At 33.7% G+C, this 20,743-nt stretch overlaps 7 protein-coding genes across 8 annotated transcripts; 5 read left to right on the top strand and 2 right to left on the bottom strand.

The window, feature by feature from the left end:
• Nucleotides 1–15: 15 nt before the first annotated feature.
• Nucleotides 16–2,512, top strand: Tom70 (translocase of outer membrane 70). 2 transcript variants are annotated; one of them, XM_027341294.2, is made up of 9 exons: nt 16–398; nt 453–720; nt 783–1,106; nt 1,160–1,377; nt 1,436–1,598; nt 1,674–1,735; nt 1,807–1,954; nt 2,011–2,234; nt 2,371–2,512. In XM_027341294.2, the coding sequence occupies exons 1-8, from the start codon at nt 213–215 to the stop codon at nt 2,208–2,210; spliced, it is 1,569 nt and encodes a 522-aa protein (XP_027197095.2). In that variant the 5' UTR covers nt 16–212; the 3' UTR covers nt 2,211–2,234; nt 2,371–2,512. The 2 variants fall into 2 exon arrangements, with proteins under 2 accessions (XP_027197095.2, XP_075678196.1); XM_075822081.1 differs by lacking the exon at nt 2,371–2,512 and having other exon boundaries at nt 2,011–2,317.
• A 16-nt stretch (nt 2,513–2,528) lies between these two features.
• On the top strand, nt 2,529–3,693 carry Der-2 (Derlin 2). The gene is made up of 4 exons (XM_027341310.2): nt 2,529–2,664; nt 2,729–2,962; nt 3,039–3,322; nt 3,392–3,693. Exons 1-4 carry the CDS (start codon nt 2,569–2,571, stop codon nt 3,471–3,473), a joined length of 696 nt encoding a protein of 231 aa, XP_027197111.1. The 5' UTR covers nt 2,529–2,568; the 3' UTR covers nt 3,474–3,693.
• A 286-nt stretch (nt 3,694–3,979) lies between these two features.
• LOC113791504 (Na(+)/citrate cotransporter-like) lies at nt 3,980–6,660 on the top strand. Its single transcript, XM_027341292.2, has 13 exons — nt 3,980–4,266; nt 4,318–4,436; nt 4,493–4,749; nt 4,820–4,926; nt 4,983–5,025; nt 5,088–5,157; nt 5,236–5,352; nt 5,437–5,511; nt 5,594–5,705; nt 5,795–5,989; nt 6,058–6,216; nt 6,291–6,377; nt 6,465–6,660. The coding sequence occupies exons 1-13, from the start codon at nt 4,027–4,029 to the stop codon at nt 6,651–6,653; spliced, it is 1,770 nt and encodes a 589-aa protein (XP_027197093.2). The 5' UTR covers nt 3,980–4,026; the 3' UTR covers nt 6,654–6,660.
• A 1,152-nt stretch (nt 6,661–7,812) lies between these two features.
• nmo (serine/threonine-protein kinase nemo) lies at nt 7,813–11,563 on the top strand. Its single transcript, XM_027341291.2, has 9 exons — nt 7,813–9,168; nt 9,472–9,601; nt 9,667–9,722; nt 9,783–9,975; nt 10,043–10,252; nt 10,315–10,503; nt 10,560–10,758; nt 10,817–10,913; nt 10,971–11,563. Exons 1-9 carry the CDS (start codon nt 8,858–8,860, stop codon nt 11,023–11,025), a joined length of 1,440 nt encoding a protein of 479 aa, XP_027197092.2. The 5' UTR covers nt 7,813–8,857; the 3' UTR covers nt 11,026–11,563.
• Nucleotides 11,504–13,025, bottom strand: Mdh2 (malate dehydrogenase 2). Its single transcript, XM_027341302.2, has 5 exons — nt 12,820–13,025; nt 12,097–12,762; nt 11,989–12,039; nt 11,825–11,926; nt 11,504–11,764 (listed from the first exon to the last, which is right to left on the bottom strand). Exons 1-5 carry the CDS (start codon nt 12,901–12,903, stop codon nt 11,636–11,638), a joined length of 1,032 nt encoding a protein of 343 aa, XP_027197103.1. The 5' UTR covers nt 12,904–13,025; the 3' UTR covers nt 11,504–11,635.
• Nucleotides 13,026–13,178: 153 nt separating this feature from the next.
• On the top strand, nt 13,179–19,316 carry ssh (Protein phosphatase Slingshot). Its single transcript, XM_075822090.1, has 13 exons — nt 13,179–14,002; nt 14,062–14,231; nt 14,304–14,504; nt 14,566–14,622; nt 14,685–14,954; nt 15,010–15,156; nt 15,219–15,419; nt 15,487–17,148; nt 17,796–17,931; nt 17,985–18,106; nt 18,160–18,310; nt 18,368–19,158; nt 19,219–19,316. The coding sequence occupies exons 1-13, from the start codon at nt 13,631–13,633 to the stop codon at nt 19,274–19,276; spliced, it is 4,338 nt and encodes a 1,445-aa protein (XP_075678205.1). The 5' UTR covers nt 13,179–13,630; the 3' UTR covers nt 19,277–19,316.
• On the bottom strand, nt 19,154–20,732 carry Alg11 (ALG11 alpha-1,2-mannosyltransferase). The gene is made up of 2 exons (XM_027341297.2): nt 20,501–20,732; nt 19,154–20,443 (listed from the first exon to the last, which is right to left on the bottom strand). Exons 1-2 carry the CDS (start codon nt 20,730–20,732, stop codon nt 19,287–19,289), a joined length of 1,389 nt encoding a protein of 462 aa, XP_027197098.2. The 3' UTR covers nt 19,154–19,286.
• Nucleotides 20,733–20,743: the final 11 nt, after the last annotated feature.

Here is a 20,743-nt window from a genome sequence, read left to right as displayed (position 1 = left end):
ATTTCAATTGCTGGAAATATTACTCTTCATGATCATCATAGATCACATGTGGTATTTTACCCATCTCATTATCGTACCGAATTCCAATCCAACATTAAACATTAAATTTATTGTTTAGTCGATTGGATTGGTCATTGTTAATCATTCTTGTCTACATAGCTTTTTGTTTATATCGTTTTTTTTCTAAAAGGAAATTGAATTAAATTGAAACAATGATCATATCGGGATTACAATCACAATTGTTATCATCGAATAGATTAAAATTAATGTTATTGGCAACACCGGTTCTTATCGGTTCTGGTTTATGTCTATATTATTATTATTTTTACAATAAATTTGATGATGAAAAATCAAAACAAAAGAAAAACAACAAAACAAAAGATGTGCCCGAAGATCCGGTTAGTATGACATATTAGTTTTATGAAAATTTTAATAATTATAATTACAAACAGATTAAAGCTAAATTGAATGAAGCAATTAAACTTAAGAATAAGGGTAATGAATTATTTCGTAAGAGAAACTATGAAGAAGCGTTAAAATTATATACACAAGCCATTCAATTGTGTCCACCGGACAAACGAAAAGAAATGTCCACATTTTATCAGAATAGAGCAGCATGTTATGAACACATGAAACAATTTGAACAAGTGATTCATGATTCGACCAAAGCCATAGAAAATGATAAACGCTATGTCAAAGCTTATCTTCGTCGTGGTAAAGGTTTGATTCATCATCAATCGATTTTTTTTCTTCAATTAATCGAATTTTTTTTATTTATTTAGCATATGAAATAATAGCCAACTATGAAGATGCATGCTGTGATTATTATGTAGCATCTAATTTATCACAGTTTCAGAATTCTGACTACATGAATCTATTGTCCGAATGTTTGGAAAAATATGCTTACAAACGAGCCGAACAAGTTATGTCCAAACGAAGTGTTTATACATTCCAAAAATATCTTTTCAAACATCTTTTGAATAAATATAGTCGCGATCCATTGAAACTGCGTGAAAAAGAAATAATGAGCAATAATTATGATTCAATCATTAATGATTTGCTCGCTCGTAATGATGACCTAAACCAAGATGATTTGTTACTTAAAGGTATGGTTAACCAATTTTTTTTATTGAAACCAATTTTTGGATGTTTATCACAGGATCAATCGAACTGTACATTGGCAAACATGATGATGGTCAAAAACGATTAATGAAATTGTTTGAAACATGTGATCATGTTGATTATAAAGTGAATGCTTTGCTCAAATTAGCTGAACATTCATTGCAAAATAATAAACTCGAAAAAACTGACCAATATTTGACCGATGCACTTGCTCTGGATGATGACAATCCTGATATATATTATATTCGATCACAGGTAAAATGTTCGATTTTTTCCTTAATGGCTTAATAACCAATCGAATTCCATTTACTAGATGTACATTGTTCAACGGAAATATGAAGAATCAATTCAAGATTTAAAACGTTCCATCGAACTTGATCCATCGTTTGTTGGTGCCATTGGTCAACGATTATTCATAAAATACCAACAAAGTATCATGACTAATAATTTTATTGGAAAAGAGCAGATCCTACAAGGTGCATATCTTTTTTGAAATTTCTTTTTCTTTGAGAGATTTTTATTTATTTTTTTTTCCTTAATTTTATTATCAGAATTCAAATCACAAATCGAACGTTTTTCCACCTCTAACGAGTTATCGTTGCTTTATTTTCAAGTATGTCTTTAGTAATTGATTGTTAGATAGTATTTCTAAACTTTGTAAAATTCAATGAATGAAATGAACAGATTTTATTAAGCGAAAACAAAACTAGCGATGCGGCAACCGTCATTCAAAAAGCATTGGATAGAGAACCCGATGATCCCACATTGTATGTTTATCGATCTTTGATCTTCATCGAGGAAAGCTCGTTCGATAAAGCCAAAGAATACTTGGGTAAGCATAAATTCATTCATCACTATGATCCTAAAATTTTTATTATATTCACTTAGACAAAGCATTGGAATTGGATTCAAGATGTAGTTTTGCATACGAAATGCTATCCGATTTGTGTTCTAAGTTGGAAAACTTTTCTCAATCTATCGATTATTTAGAAAGGGCTATCAATAGTTCGACTACATTCGAAGATGTGAAAAATCTTGTCATCAAGCAGAAAGCACTTACTATGCAACTTCAGTTTCAATCCTTATGAGGATAGTGACCATTGACTGTAAATGTAATGCTATATTTATATTTAAATGATTGTAAATTGTCAACAAATGATTAGCTAATTAAGATTTCGATACATTATTCTTTTTATTTCTTAATCATTTTTAAATATTTGAATCGAATCATCAATGTTAATCATTTAGTAAAGAATCGCATTGGCTATTTCGATACAATTTGGCAATCGCATGCATGTTGTTGCGTGTCAATAGACATAAACAAAAAAGTGGTCGTGTTAATTGACTGACGTTGCCTAAGGAAATTTTTTGTTTTGATCATTTGATATTTGATTCTTTTTCTTTAAAACATCAATTGAAAATAACCAGGAAAACAAAAGACCCAAAATGGCTGAATTGCCAACATTGTTACAGTTTTATATGTCGATGCCGCCAGTAACCCGGGCCTATACTACTGCCTGTGTACTGACAACGTTGGCCGTGGTAAATTGTGATTCAATAGAATTATAATTATTTTATGTTAATTATTCAATCATGTATCTTGTAGCAATTGGAACTAGTCTCACCATTTCAGCTTTATTTCAATCCAAATTTGATATTCCAAAAGTTTCAGATTTGGCGTCTCTTAACGACATTCCTATTTCATGGGCCACTTGGTTTCAGTTTTATGTTCAACATAATATTCACTTATCGACATTGTGCGATGCTCGAAGAAGGTACTTTTCGTTCTCGGACCGCTGATTTTTGTTATATGTTTTTGATTGGTGCTTCGCTTATGTGTGTATGTTATGATTTCATTTAAATAATTATCATTTTTTAAAAAAATTATAATCATTGATTTATTTTGATCTGGATAGATAATGGGATTTTTCGTAAATCTTCTTTTCTTGGGTCATGCTTTTACAATAATGTTAGTCTACGTTTGGAGCCGTCAAAATGAACATGTTCTTATGAGTTTCTTTGGCCTATTTCATTTTCATGCTCCTTATCTCCCATGGGTACTATTCGGTTTTTCATTTATTTTGGGTAATTCAATTCTTGTCGACCTATTGGGTATCGCTGTTGGTCATATCTATTATTATCTGGAAACCATATGTCCACGACGATTCGGTTTTCGGTTATTGAAGACACCTTATTTTTTGTATGTATCAATCTTTGATTATATCTTTGCCTAACTCTTGTCCTATTCTTTTGTTCATCCCGAATTTAGAGAACGATTGTTTCACAATGAAGAAGATGAAGCTGATGCTGCATATGATTATGCTGATCCGGTGGCTGCTGATGATCAATGAACATTGAAACAAGCAACCTATTTTTTTTTAATTGTCTCTGTAATAATTACCTGTATCATACCAGATGGAAAAATATTTTGTGGCAATTTTAATAAAACCATATGCCTGAAAGTAATTTCTAAATCCTGTTATCATAAATCTTGGTTAATTGTTCATTGTATAGAAAGCATCACAAATAAAGATTTATTTTTGATATCTGGTCATCCAGAAACGTAACTTATTCGAATTTGTTTCCTCTATATTATAGCTAAAATTGAGATGTTGTTTTTTTTTGATCGAATATTTTATAACATTGAGATTTACTTTGCAATGTCGATTGTATATTTTTTTTGTCCTTAGTTTAGTTTTTGTGATCTACTGATTATATCCTACATACTAATTCATATGTCACAAGGTTTTTTTTATTACTCGGTTATTAAGTCATTATGACTATCAAATAGTAATTATGGATTGAGGATTTTTTTTAATACTGTTGCAATATGTATGCGTTTGATCCTAGTTAAAAAGACAACAATTTAATGGAAGAATTGTATCAATGTTGTTGTAGATTTGAATGTGTTTTTCTTTGTACTTTGTACATTTTTTTGATTTTAGTTTTTTCATTGTTTCGAATCAACAAGTGTTATCCATCATTCCTCGATTGAATTGGAAAAAAACGATCAAGATGATCGATAATGTGACAATATCAAAGTCATCTAAATGGTTGACCATATTGCGACGAAGTTGGCGTGTCATATTAGGCTTAATCGTACCAATTATTCTATGTCCTTTATTGTTTGATTTGAATAATAAGGTAGTGTAATGGAATTGATTAGCGAAAAAAAATGAAATTTTTTTCGATTAGTTGAACACAGGTGCTTATGTCATGGCCATTATGGTTCTTTATTGGGTATTCGAACCGATCAATCTTTATATAACAGCATTGATTCCAGTCGCTTTGTTTCCTATATTAGAAATTGCTTCGTAAGTATTATTATAGTAAAAATTCATTTGACAACTGAATTGATAAACAATTATAGAACCGAAGAGATAAGCCAGAATTATATGAAAGCAGCTAATATGATGTTTTTCGGTGGTTTAATAGTGGGTATTTCACTTGAACATTGTAATCTTCATCATCGAATTTCACTTAAAGTTATTATATGGTTTGGTTCAAGTATACCAATGTTAATGGCCGGTGTAATGATTGCTACTATGTTTTTATCAATGTGGATTAATAATACGGCCACAACAGCTATGATGATACCGATTGTAGATGATATACTTCGTGAAATAGGTTTGTTTAATGAATTTTATGATATTATTACATTTGAATGATGTAAATAATTTCATAAATTGATAATTAGCACTTATGAACAAAGAAGATGTTGAACAACAAACTAATGAAAATGGTGAACAACAACAATCAACAAATAATAAAAATGAAATATCAGATTCAACCGCTATAAGATATGTAAGTTTTGAAGTATCACCAATTTTAAAATACAAAATAAAATGAATATTGTATAGAATAATTTACGAAAAGCTTTTCTTTTGTCCATTGCTTATTCGGGTAAGTGATTTTGAAAAAAAACAAAAATTCTAAATAAGAAATTGATTTAAATATAATGATAGCCAATATTGGTGGAACGGCAACATTGACTGGTACAGGAACAAATCTAGTATTTCAAGATGTTTTTTTCAGGTATAAATTAATAATGATAATAATGAAAACAAAAACACCGTTAATATTTTTTTTTTTTGTTGTTCAAATTATTATTAGTCATTATAAAAAAGATATGAGTTTTCTTTCATGGTTTTTCTTTGCTTTTCCATCGGCATGTTTGACCATAATGGCAGCATGGCTATTACTGTATCTAATGTATGCACGATCTTCTATGTAAGTATTGTATATTGACATTGACAATTTAAAATTTGTTAAAAAATTCATTTATTGCACCCAAAAATATTAACTGAACACTAGCACTGACATTCAAAAAGCTAGTCAACGTATTAAACAATCAGCCCGGAAAAAATATTCACATCTTGGTCCAATGACGTAAGCTTAGCAAAATATAGTAATGATCATTTGATCAAATGAGTGAATATAACCGATATTTTTTTTCAAATGGAATATTAAGATTCCATGAATACGGTGTAATGATATTTTTTCTAATTCTGGTGGCACTTTGGTTTTCAAGACATCCGGAAATAATACCTGGATGGGCTGATTATATTTCTTCAGATCCACATGTTAGTGATAAATGTTTTTTTTTTGTTTTGTTATAACCCAAAATAATGACCTAAAATAATTAACTGGTTAATGATGGATTAAAATTTAGAGCATAAAGGATGCAACACCAGTCATATTAATTACAGTTTTATTGTTTCTTGTACCAGCCAATTTTCATCAATTCTATTCGACGAATGAAAGTAACAATCAACGGTTGTTATGTTGGGATGTAGTCAAAACAAAAATGTCTTGGGGTGTAATCATATTGTTGGGTGGTGGATTTGCATTAGCTTATGGTACCGAGGTATTCCAAAATGATGATGGTTCCATTTTTTTTTATTTTGGTAATCATTTTATTTTGAATCTTTATAGAAATCTGGATTATCTAGTTGGTTTAGCAAGCAATTAAGTTATGTACATCTGAATCCTATTGTGACATTGATTGTATTATCGATATTGGGTGGTTCGATTACCGAAATGGCAAGTAATGTTGCTACGGCAAATGTTATATTACCGGTAGTTAGTAATTTGGTAAGCATCATTTGATTGATTCAAAGTGTTTTAACTGCTACTTTTCTAATCTGCAACGATTATCACTGAAATAGGCTATTCAAATGAATATCAATCCATTACGATTTATGATACCGGTCACTATTTGTATTTCTTTTGCTTTCATGTTTCCCGTATCAACTGTAAGTCTCTTATTGTGTGTTTAGTCTTTATTTTGTCATCTATTAATTCTTAATGAAATTTTTATTTTTACACTTGGAAAAAATTAGCCACCCAATGCAATTGTATTTGAATGTCTTAATACAAGCATTGTAGACATGATTAAACCGGGAATATTGATGAATATTATTGCCATAACATTACAACTTATTTCAATCAATACATTGGGTGTTTGGATATTTGATTTAAATAATTTTCCCGAATGGGCTAATCAAACATTGCCAATAAAGTTATCATAATTTTTTTTCAAAAAATTCAAACTTTGCCGCTTTACTTTTTGAATTTGAAATTTCGACATGCTCAGCAAAACTGCGCAATACACTAAATTACATATTTTAAAATTTATTCAATGACATTATAATGATTCGAAATTCCAATTTGCAATTTTTCCCTGTATACAATTAATGTAACGCCAAAGAAAATATCCATTTTTTTCTCAACATGTTTCAACAATTTTCTATTTACTTGTATAATTTGCAAGTATTTACCCAGACATATTTTTGTTTTACTTTCAGTCAGTATCGCCAATAGGGCTATCATCATCATTTTTGGCATTCGAATTCATTCATTCGATTTATATTCGAACCCTGCACTCACACACACATCTGCTCTCGTTCTCGTCAAAAAAAAAAATTGTCGAATTTCCAACAGCCTAATCATCATCATCATCATCATCATCGTTGTCGACGACGTCAAGCAGGCAATAATATACATGAACTGAAAAAAAAAGAGAAAAGAACATGTGCATTCATTCATTCAATTAATCGGGGACCAAAAAAATCGACACAATACAGGGAATCTTGGTGTTTTTGTGATGATGATGGCGAATCGAATCCAAATCGATGTCAGCTGTGTGTATGGGTTTTTGTTAGTTCAATCGATCTGTAAAAAAAAAGAGGATGATAATGGTCGTCTGTTATAAAATAAATTGTGTTATGGTCGTTATTCGTATAGACGATGATGACGACCATCGTTATCATTTGGCTGAGTTTATCGGTGAATTTAATGTTGTAGTGGTGGTGATGGTGGTGTTTTCTCTCTCTCTCTCTGATTTTTTTAGCAAGTTGAATTCTACCCAGTTTTCTCAACATAAGTTCCCCAAAACATTATTTAGTTGATATAAGCCTTAAAAATAAAGCCATAATTCTCATTTATAGATCTCAGGTGAAAAAAATATACATTTTTTTAAAATGTAGAAAATAGGGTAGGATTTTTTAAATTAAGATTAGATTTGTCATGTTCCAACAACAACAACAGCAGCAGCCAAAGCTTGTTTCGATCTCTCTTTCTCTCTCTCTTTTCATATACAAAATTCAACTTTTGGTTGGTTTGTGCGCTCTCCCTTGTTTCGGCTGTATGGCTGGCATTTTTTTTTTTTTTTTTTGATTTCGAAATTCTTTTGTTACACTCTTGCTCCATTAGTGCAAAGAGCTAGTTAGTTAGTCGATGGTCGTTTTTATTCGTATAATTTTTCGTTCGTTTTCTCGTACATACATACACAGCACAATCATCCTTGATGATTTGAATTTTTCATTTCTTCTTTCTTCGGCTGTTAATTTTTCTGTCCTTTTTTCGTTGTTGTTGTTGTTGTCAAAATAGTGTTGTAAGTACCACGCACATTGAAAGAAGTGAAAAAAAAAGATGACAAAAGAGAAAAAAGAGAGTCCCTTTTCGTATATTATGAGCTAGCTAGGTCTTTGTGGTGTTTTTGTGCTCGGTCTATTCGATCGGTTCGATCATCGGTCATCATTGCTGTGTGTTTCGGGGATAGTGTAGTTTAAATAAATGAGCTCGATAGAAACACGAAAGAGAGAAACAAACGTTCGAATTGGCTCTTGTTTGTTGCTTGGGGTTTTTTTTTGTTGTCTATAGTTTTTCCCCTTGGCAAAGTTAGAGAACCATTTTTTTTCCTGCTGGTCTCACAACAACAATCATCAAACATTGCTGTTTTTATTATTCGACCGAATACAACTAAGTGTAGTGTTCCATTGTGGGGCACACACAAACACACACAATCGTCAAAAATTTAAAGCTATCCTTTGTTTTCGAACGACAACACTGTGTTTGATTTGTCATATACCAAAGTTAACGAGAAAAAAAATTCTGTGCTTCAAAAAGTGTTTTGTGTCCAATTTCTTTTTCGACTTGATGATACTCTTGAAAAGAGTGATCGATAATTCTTATCGGTGAAGAAGAAGGTTTCATATGATGATGGTATCAAATGCTCAAACATCACGTCATCACCATCAATCTCATTTGAATGCTCATCATACGCATCCACAACCGCAGTCACATCCATCATCACAGACAGCAATGTTATCAGCGGCAGCCGCTGCTGCTGCTGCCCAATCTTATTATGCATTAGCTGCGGTTAACCTCATCAACGACAAACAATTCAGCAATCGCAGGAACATCAACAAATTCGATTCCATCAGGTCCAACAATGTCCTCGACACCACTTCTTGTGCATCATCCAGATTACCATCAACATCATCATCATAATAACAATAACAACCATCATACTGTCCATTCAACGTTTGGTCAAAATACCAATAACCATCACATTATCAGTGGTGGATATCATCACCATAATCTGGTCAATAACAATCATATTCATGATTCTCCACCGACTGCACAAATTCATCATCAGGTTAATCACAATGGTCATCATCATTCAAATTGCCACAACAATGTTACTAATGTGGATTTGCCACCAGATCGGCCTATCGGCTATGGAGCATTCGGTGTTGTTTGGTAAGAAATTTTTCTCGGAACTAATTATTAATGTAGGCAATATCAGGATGGATTAGATCAATCATTTAAGTGATTGTCAACTGACATTCTTAGCAATTAGCCTTTAATCTGCCATTTTTTGTCGAGTTGAACAGTTAATTGTTCACATTCGGATTGCCATCTAGGTTATCTCGATTCAAGCTTGTTTTTATTTAAATGGGGCAAACTTCTTTGCCCCATTAATTTCATAAATTATCTAACATTTTTTAAACTTTTGCTTTTGTAAATTTAAATGATCTAAAATCGATATGTACCAATCTGTAGGTCTGTCACCGATCCTCGAGATGGTAAGCGTGTAGCTTTGAAGAAGATGCCAAATGTATTTCAGAATCTCATATCGAGTAAACGCGTGTTTCGTGAAATCAAGATGTTATCTTTCTTCAAACATGACAATGTAAGTATAGGAAAGCAATCATTTTTCTTTTTCTTCATTCTCACTTCATAATCGATTTCATTCAGGTATTGTCAGCATTGGACATTCTTCAGCCGCCTCTCATAAATTTTTTTCAGGAAATGTGAGTATATCAAATAGAAAAATATAGAAATCCTAATGACTAATATTTTCGAAACGATAGTTATGTTATTACGGAGCTAATGGAAAGTGATCTACATAAGATTATTGTTTCTTCACAACCTTTAACTCCTGATCATATCAAAGTGTTCCTCTATCAAATGCTTCGTGGCCTCAAATATCTACATTCGGCCCGAATATTACATCGTGATATAAAACCAGGCAATCTACTTGTCAACAGTAATTGTTTGCTCAAGGTAAGTTCAAATATAAATATGCCAAGTAAGCATTTGAGACAAAAATATTTCCTTTAATTTTGGACAGATTTGTGATTTCGGTTTGGCACGCGTAGAAGAGAATGATCGTTCTCGTAAGATGACACAAGAGGTCGTTACGCAATACTATCGAGCGCCTGAACTGTTGATGGGAGCTAAATACTACCATGAAGCTATCGATATGTGGTCTATTGGCTGTATATTTGCCGAACTTCTGGGTCGACGCATTCTTTTTCAAGCTCAAACACCAATACAACAGGTTGGTAATTTCATTAGATTTTTCAACAATGAATCATTATTATTCGATCACAAACCATTTAGCTCGAATTAATCACTGATCTTCTGGGCACACCATCATTGGACGATATGCGATACGCCTGTGAAGCTGCTCGACTTCATGTTCTACGGCAACCGATGAAGATACATCGTCTGAGTTCATTGGCCAAACTATCTAATCACGCCAATAGCGAAGCTATACACCTACTTTGTCAAATGCTCAATTTTAATCCGGTAAGTAATTTACGAATACTTAATCGCATTTTTTAACTTTTAAACATTGATTTCAGGACAAACGCATTAATTCAGCAACAGCATTAAACCATCCATATTTATCGGAAGGTCGCGCTCGTTATCATTCGTGTATGTGCAAATGTTGCTACACTGTTGGTGATACACGTAGATTTTGTAACGATCTTGAACCCGTTTCTCCTCATCCATTCGACAATTCATTCGAAAAAGAATTAACATCTGTTCAGATTGTAAAAGGTATGAATTGTATATCGATTTTTCTATAACATTTCTAAATAACTTTTGTCATGAACAGAACGTCTACACAAAGAAATCATGCAACGATGTTTAGCATCTAATCAGGTGCCTCTTTGTATCAATCCATTATCGGCTTCATTTAAAAATTTTGCCAGGTATTTCTTGTTTCTTATTATTGTTGATATTTATTTCATTTTTCTTTCAATTCACAGTTCATCCGTTGCTCATCCATCGGAATTACCACCGTCGCCACATTGTTGGGAATGATAGCGACAAAAAAATAAATTGTTTACTTAAACTTTTCGCCTTACTGACTTTTTACCCATCGATTGTGATCGAAGTGGTCATTTTACCGCTTCCTTCCGTCCAAAAAAAAAACAAGTGATATGTGATTTATTATTTTTTTTTCATTAATTAATTCTCATCGATCAAATGTTTGTAAAATCAATGTCAACCTTAATTGGTCTATTGCATTTTGCACGATCTCTTTAATTATTTTTTTTTTTTTGGCGTTCATTAATGAATGACCCATTACAATTTTTTTTTGTTTTTGATTTTCCTTCATATCAGGTGCCTCGATTATTATTTTTATTTTTTTAAAAATAATTTTTTATTTTGACCAGAATCAGTCAGATATTCAATTTGATCTCGATAAATCATCACTTATCTGTATACATTACACTGCCTACTATCTGACATTTCTGTATCCTCATTCATACTTTTATACATTGAATTTGACAATCGCTCAAACAATAACTCATTTTTTTTAATTGAAATTAAAATAATCCTTATTAATAATAATAAATTTTGCGATTCAACAATTTATTTCAGATTTGTCTTTTTTTTCTATACTGGTTGAAGGAAAATTATCCGAGATTTAACTGGAGCCGACAAAATCCTCGCCTTTTTTGATAGATGCTTTCAATTCGGGTATTGCCTTTTGGATCATTTCCTCTTCATATTTATTCACCTTACCAATACCTAAATTTTTGACCAAACCATTTTTCTAGCAAGTTGAAAAAAAAAGTTTTATATATCACCGAGAAAAAAAAATAATCCAACTTACGCCCAATTGTAATGGTGTTGAAAAGTAGCTCAAATCGGGTACAACATCCGATTTGACGTACGAACATTCGACAACTTGTTCGCCATTCAATGCTCGCAATAACTATGAACGAAGAGGTTTGTGAGAAGAAAGCAAAAATTAAAAGGACACAAAATTGTTCATACCGAAATTGCAAAACGTGCTCCAGCCATAGCCATAGATAATGTTGCCGAACCCTGTAATTATCAGAATTTCGGTTATAAATGTTTGTGATTAATAATTTAGCAACTTACAGTTCCTGCTTTAGCTTTCACCACTTCGGTTCCAGCATCTTGAATTCGTTTGGTTAATGCATCCACTTTATCATCGCTAAACGATACCGATGGTTCGGCACGAGATAACAATGGGATAATGGTAATACCAGCATGACCACCGATGACTGGAATATTCACTGTCGAAGGATCTAAGCCTTTAGCTTCAGCTACAAAAGTGTTGGCACGAACAACATCCAATGTGGTTACGCCAAATATACGATTTGGATCATAGACACCATGCTTTTTGAACACTTCAGATGCTATCGGTACTGTAGAATTGACAGGATTCGAAATAATAGCGATAAAAGCTGTTGGACAATTGCGTGCAGCCGCTTCGCATAGATCTCGTACAATTGAAGCATTCGTATTGAAGAGGTCATCGCGAGTCATGCCCGGTTTTCGTGGGACACCGGCTGGTATTACAACAACAGCAGCACCTTTCAATGCATCAGCCAACTGGTCAGGTCCGACAAAACCAGCCACACGTGCTTTAGTATTGATATGGCTCAAATCAGCCGCAACACCGGGTGTGTGAGCAATATCGTAAAGAGCCAATTCAGAGACTAACGAATTTTGTTTCATCAACAATGACAAAGGCTGACCAATACCGCCGCTGGCACCTAGAACAGTGACCTTGGAATTGATCTGACCGCGAAAACATTTGAAATTTGAATATAACCGAATTGTTTTTTTGTGAATTACCTTGGGTGATGTAGATAATGCTCGTAATGAATGATTAAAGGCATTCAATTGACTAAGTAAACGTTTTGGTACGCAAACAAACATGATGAATTATTTTAGTGAAAATTTAAATTTAAAGTTACGAGTAAGATAATGGTATTCGAATGCTGATACGATTAGAATGTGATGACGATCAAGTTGCCAGTGAAGGTTTATGATTGACCTTTTTGGCATCGCCAATATTGCCATCTATTGGGTGCCATATTAAATGTTTAGAAATTTTCTCGATAAATTGTCGACGATAGTAATATATTTCCTTCAAATATCAATATTCTGTATAACAGTGGTAGTGGTATCTAGATTAACCTATTCGCACCTATAGGTCTCTCTTCATTCGTTAATATTATCAAACAAAAAACAGACAAACTAAAAGCTCTTGCTTGACCACGGCCATTTGCGATGTGCTATCGTCGACACGGGTGCAATTTGGTAATAGGCTAGTTTATATCGACAAAGCTCAACCACTGAGCAGAGAACTGCCCAATCACAGAAAAAAAAAACATTAGTTAGGCTAAACAAATTTTCCATCTTGTTGATTTAAATCCACTGTCCACGAACGCTAAGATAATTTTATCATTATTTTATTCTTCCTTTCTATTATTGAATGGGTGTCTATGTGTTTCCTATTTTTTAATCAATCAATCTATTGAAATTAGTGATTTGTTTGTGAATTTCGAACTTATTTCTTTGTCATGGTTTGTTGATAGTTGATTTTTGTTGTTGTTGTTGGATAACGGTGTTGCCGTTAGTTACGCTGGTGACAAAAAAAAAGATGGCCATGATTACGATTGAACGGATTGTTCCAGCGGGTAACTCTTCATCCTCATCTTCATCATCATCATCATCAACAACAACAGCATCAGTTCATAATAATTCATCACGGCATTTAAATCAACAAGATGATAGAGCCATCATAGGCCATCTTAACAACGAACAAGCGAATACATCCGATTCGACTTCTATGATCAGATTAAGTGAAATCTACATAGCCGTTAGGGATGCCGATATCATTTTTCCACATAATGAATGTCATAGATATTCACGGACAGCTGCATCGGCTACAACTGCTACAATTAGTGAACTAATACAAAAACATCTTAAAGCGATATTGGAAATTCTTCGACCAGAAGATACAATGAAAATGGTATGCATGTCAGAATCTGTTTTGCCCATTTAACTAACTTTGTTCTATCATTCTGATAGGCTGTGAGACTAGAATCGCAATTGGATCTAGGTCATACTCGATATTTATTGGTTGTGACCAATGAAATGGATCAAAGTTGTCTATTAGGCATTGATTATAATAATGAAGCAACCATTGGCCTTGTGTTGCCCATTTGGAAAGATATGAGAATCATGTTGGATGGGGACGGGTTAGTATTATAGTGATGACCACTTGTTGTTAACACCAATTTCAATATTATTTTATTCATTTGTTTTGACAGTGGATTTCGTATCACTACTGGCCATCGTCATCATATATTTAAGCCAGTATCCGTACAAGCCATGTGGTCCATATTTCAATCGCTGCATTTAGCAACAAAGAAATCGATCAAAAATAATCATTATGAAGGCAATGGTTCTCATCAATGGGTCATTGCCTATAAGAATAATATAAAATCTAATTCTCGATTTCTACATGAATGGTTGGTTCTATTTTTATGGATTTTGACTATTGTTTCTCATTATCTCTGTAATCATGCATAGGCACACAGTGAACGATCAATGGGAAAACATTTACAATAATGTCCATGAATTAACTAGGTAATTTTATTTTGTCATTATGGCCCAAATATAATGTTATGATCTTTGTCTCGTATTGTTAGATCAAGTGATAACAAGAAATTCGAAGAAATTATCGCCACAAAATTGCGCGAAGTAATGATCTCAGTCGATCTGGAACAGGTCACTTCCAAAGAGATTCGTTCCGAATTGGAGGCGCAACTTGGTCGTGATCTAAGTGATTATAAATCCTTTATTGATAAAGAAATGATTCGGATCATGGGCCAGCTTGAAGAGCCATCTAAGATACTCGATTATCTGTACCTTGGGTCCGAATGGAATGCTTCAAATTTTGAAGAACTCAAAGGCAAAGGGTTTGTATGAATCAAATCGTTGATATTTAAGATTTGACCTTTTGTCTATACTCAGGGTACAGAAAATTTTGAACGTCACATCGGAGATTGACAACTATTTCCCGGGCTATTTTGATTACTACAATATCCGTGTTGAAGATGATGAAGCAACTGACATGCTTCGACATTTGAATGATACTTATTATTACATTCGGAAAGCAAAGTAACTTATCATTCATACATTAGTTCTATTGTAATTTACTTGAATTTTATTTGATTTAATAGGGATGAAGGTGTTAAAGTATTGGTCCACTGTAAGAAAGGCATTTCTCGTTCGGCCAGTGTTGTTGTCGCTTACATTATGAAGGAAAAATGTTACGATCTTGATGAAGCACTTCAATATGTACGCACTCATCGTAGTACGATCCGTCCAAATCCTGCCTTCCTTCAACAATTAATTATCTACCAGGGAATGCTCGCTGCTAGGTACTATAAAGCCTTTTTATTGTAATTTTTTATTTTTGTAATCGATATTTTCATTTTCATTGATTAGTAATAATAAGAATAGTATGATGTGGAAATCAAACTCCGATTCCGAACTGCAAAGTTCGTGTGTAAGCAATTGTGATAACCATCAATCAAGAGGAAAGAATTTTCTGATACAAACTCGTGATCGTGTTCGCAATTTGTTTCATCGTAAAGCCGAAGCAGATAAAGAAAATGCATTTAGATTTCATCGACGAAAGTCTTGGCCGCCCAAATGTGACACCAAAGATGACGAGCTGATTTTTCGGCAGCAATCGAATTGCAGAAAACGATCAGTCAGAAAGCAATGGCCCAAAGAAAAAACTTCCACCGACCAGGAATTAAGTCGAATAGATCTTTTTAAGAGATTAGAAATAACAGGTTCACGAGTGAGAGAGCGGATCGAAGATTTCGAAAACAAACAACCAACTAATTCGGTGGTAGTCGGTGTACCAAATATCGTAGCCGGTAATCCAAATGCGATAAGTCGAGAAACTAAAAGTGGTGCTGGCTCACTACTTTTCAAAAAGAATTTTATAGCCAAAAATGGTCTCGTATCCAATTTGGCCTGTCAATTTGAATCGAGAGAATTATCGACGACCAGCGAAACATGTGATTCAAATGAATGGAACACTGGTGAATGTGACCAAGTCAAGTTAAATGCTCCCTCGACTCTCGTCTATTCCCGTTTAATGAAACCACCGATACCTCCTTCACCAACCAATAGTAGTATGACAGCCGCTCATTCATCCAACCACATTGACGATCAAATCGAATGTCTGTCAACATATCTATCATCTTCCTCCTGTGAAAATCCTGCTCATCAATCAAATGCCGCTGTATATTCGCAATTTTCGGATCAGGCGAGCAGCGGTTTACTCAAACGGGCCTTATCTTATGATCAGATGATCATGTTGGACAGCAATCATTGCCACATTCATTCACCATTATCAACAACGACGACTACTGTATCATCATCGGACAGTTCGTTGAAGAAATGTAAGAAAAGTTTGGCAGTCCGATCTTCAATGGACAGCAATAATAATGACGACGATTGTGATAGACCCATTGTCCTTCCCGGCAACAATGACCAACATAATGAGATAGTAACTTGCCATCAGTTGTTACAGCCATTACATCGAACATGCAGTTTGCCCAACATAGCCGATGATGATCAATTAAATGGAAATAAAGCTGCTTGTAGTCGTCTTAAAGGTCATTGTCGTCATTGTGGGAATTCTTGCCACAAGTCAGTATCTAATCACCGTATCAAACGATCATCAATTAAATGGCAACTCGCTCATATGGGCAAAACATGGGCGTTAATGACTCCTCTAGATTTACAATTCTTAAGGCAGATGACATGTCATCATTGTAACGATGAAACAAAGTGTAGCCATAATGATGGATTTGTTCGACGAAGAGCCGAACGACTTGAGACTTATAAACATGATCCATCATCGTCTTCAAATGCATCGGCTAACACTATTCGTACTGATGAAAGTGAATCCATGAGCGAGCGACCATTTAAACATTCTCCAAACTTTGATGGTCAATTAAAATTGTCCAAGTCTTTCAATCATCCCTCATCATCAATAAAATCTTCCATCGAATCGGCCATAATGTCAGCAACTTTAACGGCTGAGAAAAAATCAAAGAAAACGTATGGCAAAAGCCATCCATTGGACAAGTTGAATCGAGCTTCAACAATCAGCTAATGAGCTATTGAAAAAGCTATAACTGTCGTCCAAAAATTAATAGCCACCGCCAATTCACACACCGACGTCAAAACTAGTCATTATGGTCGTATTTCATAGATAAATTTTATTAATTTTTAATCAATTCAAATTTATTCGATTTTAATCCCACTCATTTTAATATCTTTGAATAAAAACTTTTTTTAAATTGAATTCTTTGTTACATTTTTTTTAAATGGCTGATACACCATCTGGTGGCTGATCATAGTCTCAGGTTTTGTTTATATGATCCAGAATCGTTTGTAACTCACTTTTTAATCAACAATGACGTCGTTGGATGATAATCTATTTTTTCAAACTTTGGTGGTTAGTAAATCAATTGGATTAAGATCAGTTCAGTAATTTATTATTTTTCGATCCATTTAGAATACCTTTAAAAAACGGTACGACGAAATTCTCGATAATTGTTACCATGTCTGTGTTCCGGTGAATGGTTCGTATGAACCTAAACAATTGAATGATAAATTTATTTGTTCGCATATTCTGAAGCCATCACCATTGCTCAAATCGTACGTGCAGCTATGATAATTGAATAATAATTACTGATATTATTCCTTCCTTCCTACTGTTCTGTTGGTAGCCACTTTTTGTCTTACAATAATAAGCAAAATTTTCATGTACAAATCGATGATCATCTCATTAAAGTTACAAGAGGATTCGGTGGCGTTAATCATGAAACAATACGCATATTAAACGAAGAGAAAGCCTACAACAATGTAAGTATGGCTGATGGATGATTGATCAATATGACCTTCGTCAATTACCATAGGCCAATCAAAAGTACAGCATATTCATCTGTGAAAAACCATTGATCTCTGCATTGAATTCAAAGCTTAATTATGAAAGTTTTGATGTACGATCGAATGAAATCAAAGTTGATACTTTCCAAGAGTAAGTTCTTGTTTATTAATTGTTCATCATTTTTAATGGCAAACTTATTATAGTTGTAAGCAGTTTCTTCAACAAATATCGCCCACTAAACTAGATCGATTAAATGAGGAAATTAAACAATTGATCAACACCTACATACTTTTGCCCGATTATATGGACGATGTGGCCGCCAAATTGAAAAAAATAATCGATCACAATGTTGCAGTCAGTATTGCCAAAACTTTCATTTGGACGGTCTAAAAAATCGGACTTATTATACAGGTGTTCGCTGATGAATGTCGCAGCCAAAATCGAACGTTACGCAATAGCAATGAACTGTTAAGTGCAACTATTGAAAGCTATTCAATTGGATTGTTATATGACCAACTGATATCTATGATTGAAAAGCGAATGAACCAGCAGGATGAAATATTTGTTACCAAATGCCGGGCAATGAGCAATCAAACACGAGCGATGAAACCTACCGATTTTGGAGCACAAAAAGCTTTCGAAAATTTCGCAATATCCGAAACAATCCATGCCAAATTCGATGAATTACAGAGTTCACTTTTGTGTACACCGTTGGCGAAATTGAATTGCATGCGACAAACATTGGACGCCATCAACGATCAATTAAAACAAACAGTCGACCAACATGAATGGCCATTCACAGGAAATGGTTCTCGTGACAAAATTTACATCATGTCCGATGATCTATTAGCCGCTGTAATATGCTCTCTTTGCATTTGTCAGCCTAATCATTTTTGTTCCACTATCGAATTTATTCATTCGTTCAGCTGGTATTTACCACAAAATTCAGAACTTGGTTATTCATTCGTGACATTCAAGGTGGCTAAAGAATATATATTAAATTGCAGCCAAGAACATACTGGTTCTCAAACTAATCGAAACATTCAACAGAAAATTGCATCAAAAAGTCGTTCGGATAAAGACCTATCTTCACTGGATGAAGAGATTGATAAAATGACCAAAATTATGAGCAAAAATTCTGTTGCAAACACAGAGCAGACTTCTGATCCACCGCAAAAAGTTGAACATTATCAAGAATTAGGGTATGTACATTGATTTTTGATTAAAAAAAACAATGATTGAATTGATATACTTAATAACAGTGGCTTTCTCGGTTCACTTGCTGACAACTTTATGACTGCCTCCGGTCAGAAAAATTAATATTATAAGATTAAAGCAATAAAGACATTTGTTGACGAAATGATTGTTCAAAATTTTGCTGTGAAAATTTTTCCATTGATTTTCTCGCTTTCAGTCGAATTTTATGTTTGTCATCGTCAGACAGTTTCATTATTCTATACAAATGGTGTGCAAATTGATCACAGTCATCAGCCAAGAATCCTGTCTCATTTTCATTGATAATATCCAATTTTGGGCCACCCGAATTATGAGCAACGGTTATTAATCCAGCAGCTAAAAATTCTACAACACTGATGCCAAAATGTTCATTAGTCATTGTATGGATGGCCATGCTAGCCTCTTCCATCATCCGAATCATTTCATCATATACAATGTTTAATTTGAATTCGACACAATTCTCGATACCTAATTCGATTGATTGTTTCTTTAGATTTTGTGCCAGTTGTTCATCCTCTTCATTTCTGCAACTGCCAATCATGACCAAAAGTGGTTTTTCAGATGATTCATTTTTCGGCAAAATGTCAATCATTCTGGAAATCGATTGTAATTGAAGTTTTTGATTTTTTTCAGGCCTAAATTGACTCAATGATATAATCATGTTATTTTTCTTATTGGTTAGACCAAGACTACGTAAATTGTCCACATTACATGGTGGATAGACAACGGCCACTGTTCGATTCCAAAGCTGTTCAATATGGTTTCTTGTCCAAGTGGAATTTACCATTACGACATTTGCACTGTTGCCAGCCATACGATAGCAACAAGCCAACAAATGATAATAGACTAGTTTAATTTTGGTCAAGAAGCGACTTCGAGCAATAAGAGGTCGATTATTAAATGTGGACCGATTGTCGGCGACCACTTGTAGCATATCAGTACTGATCATTGGATAGTGAGTGTATGTAGCAACTTTTGCTGAGCCAAACCAACGAAACAAAGGATAAGTGAAACTGACACCGATTGTATCGATATAAATATCAGGAGGACATCGAAGCATCGCTTCAAGTCCAACGATCAAAGAGCCGATATTCTGGCCGAGCAAAGTAAAAATAGGATAATATTTTGCCAAAAGTAGCCAACATAGTCGGAGTTGTATGAAGTGCACATTCATTATTTCTTCGTCCAATTCCAATCGAAATGTTTGGTTAGCTTTTCTAATTATGGTCGATGGCTCTACATTATACCTATCTATTAAGTAATATCATTATTAATGGAGACTTTTAAGGATAAAAAACAATGAAATACCAGAATAGATGATATAACTATGATGCGGATATTGATGATGTAGAGCTTTGATGGCAGACCATAAGACTCTTTCACCACCACCACCTGCATTGCAGAATGGATGAAAGAAAGCAACCGTTTTGTCATTACCATTTACCGAATATTGAGTTCGAATCTTTTGATGTTTGTAACTGACATACAGTTTGAGAAAATAAATTGGCAACAAAATTCCAACGATTATGAACAGGAACATAGTTTTTACGA

The sequence above is a fragment of the Dermatophagoides pteronyssinus genome, unplaced genomic scaffold (genome assembly GCF_027571235.1).
Source record: "Dermatophagoides pteronyssinus isolate colony J.1.1.1.1 unplaced genomic scaffold, Derpt_VIB-CSIC_2022.12 sq0015, whole genome shotgun sequence".
NCBI lineage: Eukaryota > Metazoa > Arthropoda > Arachnida > Sarcoptiformes > Pyroglyphidae > Dermatophagoides > Dermatophagoides pteronyssinus.
This window is presented reverse-complemented; position numbering and strand designations above follow the sequence as displayed.

What these genes read in the sequence shown, in the direction of transcription:
- Tom70 (XM_027341294.2), top strand. Translation starts at nt 213, where the DNA reads ATGATCATATCGGGATTACAATCACAATTGTTATCATCGAATAGATTA. An exon ending in TTATCTTCGTCGTGGTAAAG is followed by an intron (nt 721 to 782) that starts GTTTGATTCATC and finishes TTATTTATTTAG; the next exon opens with CATATGAAATAATAGCCAAC. An exon ending in TAAAGCCAAAGAATACTTGG is followed by an intron (nt 1,955 to 2,010) that starts GTAAGCATAAAT and finishes ATATTCACTTAG; the next exon opens with ACAAAGCATTGGAATTGGAT.
- Der-2 (XM_027341310.2), top strand. Translation starts at nt 2,569, where the DNA reads ATGGCTGAATTGCCAACATTGTTACAGTTTTATATGTCGATGCCGCCA. An exon ending in TTGGTGCTTCGCTTATGTGT is followed by an intron (nt 2,963 to 3,038) that starts GTATGTTATGAT and finishes TGATCTGGATAG; the next exon opens with ATAATGGGATTTTTCGTAAA. An exon ending in TTGAAGACACCTTATTTTTT is followed by an intron (nt 3,323 to 3,391) that starts GTATGTATCAAT and finishes TCCCGAATTTAG; the next exon opens with AGAACGATTGTTTCACAATG.
- LOC113791504 (XM_027341292.2), top strand. Translation starts at nt 4,027, where the DNA reads ATGTGTTTTTCTTTGTACTTTGTACATTTTTTTGATTTTAGTTTTTTC. An exon ending in CCTATATTAGAAATTGCTTC is followed by an intron (nt 4,437 to 4,492) that starts GTAAGTATTATT and finishes AAACAATTATAG; the next exon opens with AACCGAAGAGATAAGCCAGA. An exon ending in TTTCAAGATGTTTTTTTCAG is followed by an intron (nt 5,158 to 5,235) that starts GTATAAATTAAT and finishes AATTATTATTAG; the next exon opens with TCATTATAAAAAAGATATGA.
- nmo (XM_027341291.2), top strand. Translation starts at nt 8,858, where the DNA reads ATGTCCTCGACACCACTTCTTGTGCATCATCCAGATTACCATCAACAT. An exon ending in ACAGTAATTGTTTGCTCAAG is followed by an intron (nt 9,976 to 10,042) that starts GTAAGTTCAAAT and finishes AATTTTGGACAG; the next exon opens with ATTTGTGATTTCGGTTTGGC. An exon ending in ATCTGTTCAGATTGTAAAAG is followed by an intron (nt 10,759 to 10,816) that starts GTATGAATTGTA and finishes TGTCATGAACAG; the next exon opens with AACGTCTACACAAAGAAATC.
- Mdh2 (XM_027341302.2), bottom strand. Translation starts at nt 12,903, where the DNA reads ATGTTTGTTTGCGTACCAAAACGTTTACTTAGTCAATTGAATGCCTTT. An exon ending in CATTATCTACATCACCCAAG is followed by an intron (nt 12,763 to 12,819) that starts GTAATTCACAAA and finishes TTTCGCGGTCAG; the next exon opens with ATCAATTCCAAGGTCACTGT. An exon ending in CAACACCATTACAATTGGGC is followed by an intron (nt 11,765 to 11,824) that starts GTAAGTTGGATT and finishes TCAACTTGCTAG; the next exon opens with AAAAATGGTTTGGTCAAAAA.
- ssh (XM_075822090.1), top strand. Translation starts at nt 13,631, where the DNA reads ATGGCCATGATTACGATTGAACGGATTGTTCCAGCGGGTAACTCTTCA. An exon ending in AATGTCCATGAATTAACTAG is followed by an intron (nt 14,623 to 14,684) that starts GTAATTTTATTT and finishes TCGTATTGTTAG; the next exon opens with ATCAAGTGATAACAAGAAAT. An exon ending in TAATCGATCACAATGTTGCA is followed by an intron (nt 18,311 to 18,367) that starts GTCAGTATTGCC and finishes CTTATTATACAG; the next exon opens with GTGTTCGCTGATGAATGTCG.
- Alg11 (XM_027341297.2), bottom strand. Translation starts at nt 20,732, where the DNA reads ATGTTCCTGTTCATAATCGTTGGAATTTTGTTGCCAATTTATTTTCTC. An exon ending in TAGTTATATCATCTATTCTG is followed by an intron (nt 20,444 to 20,500) that starts GTATTTCATTGT and finishes ATTACTTAATAG; the next exon opens with ATAGGTATAATGTAGAGCCA.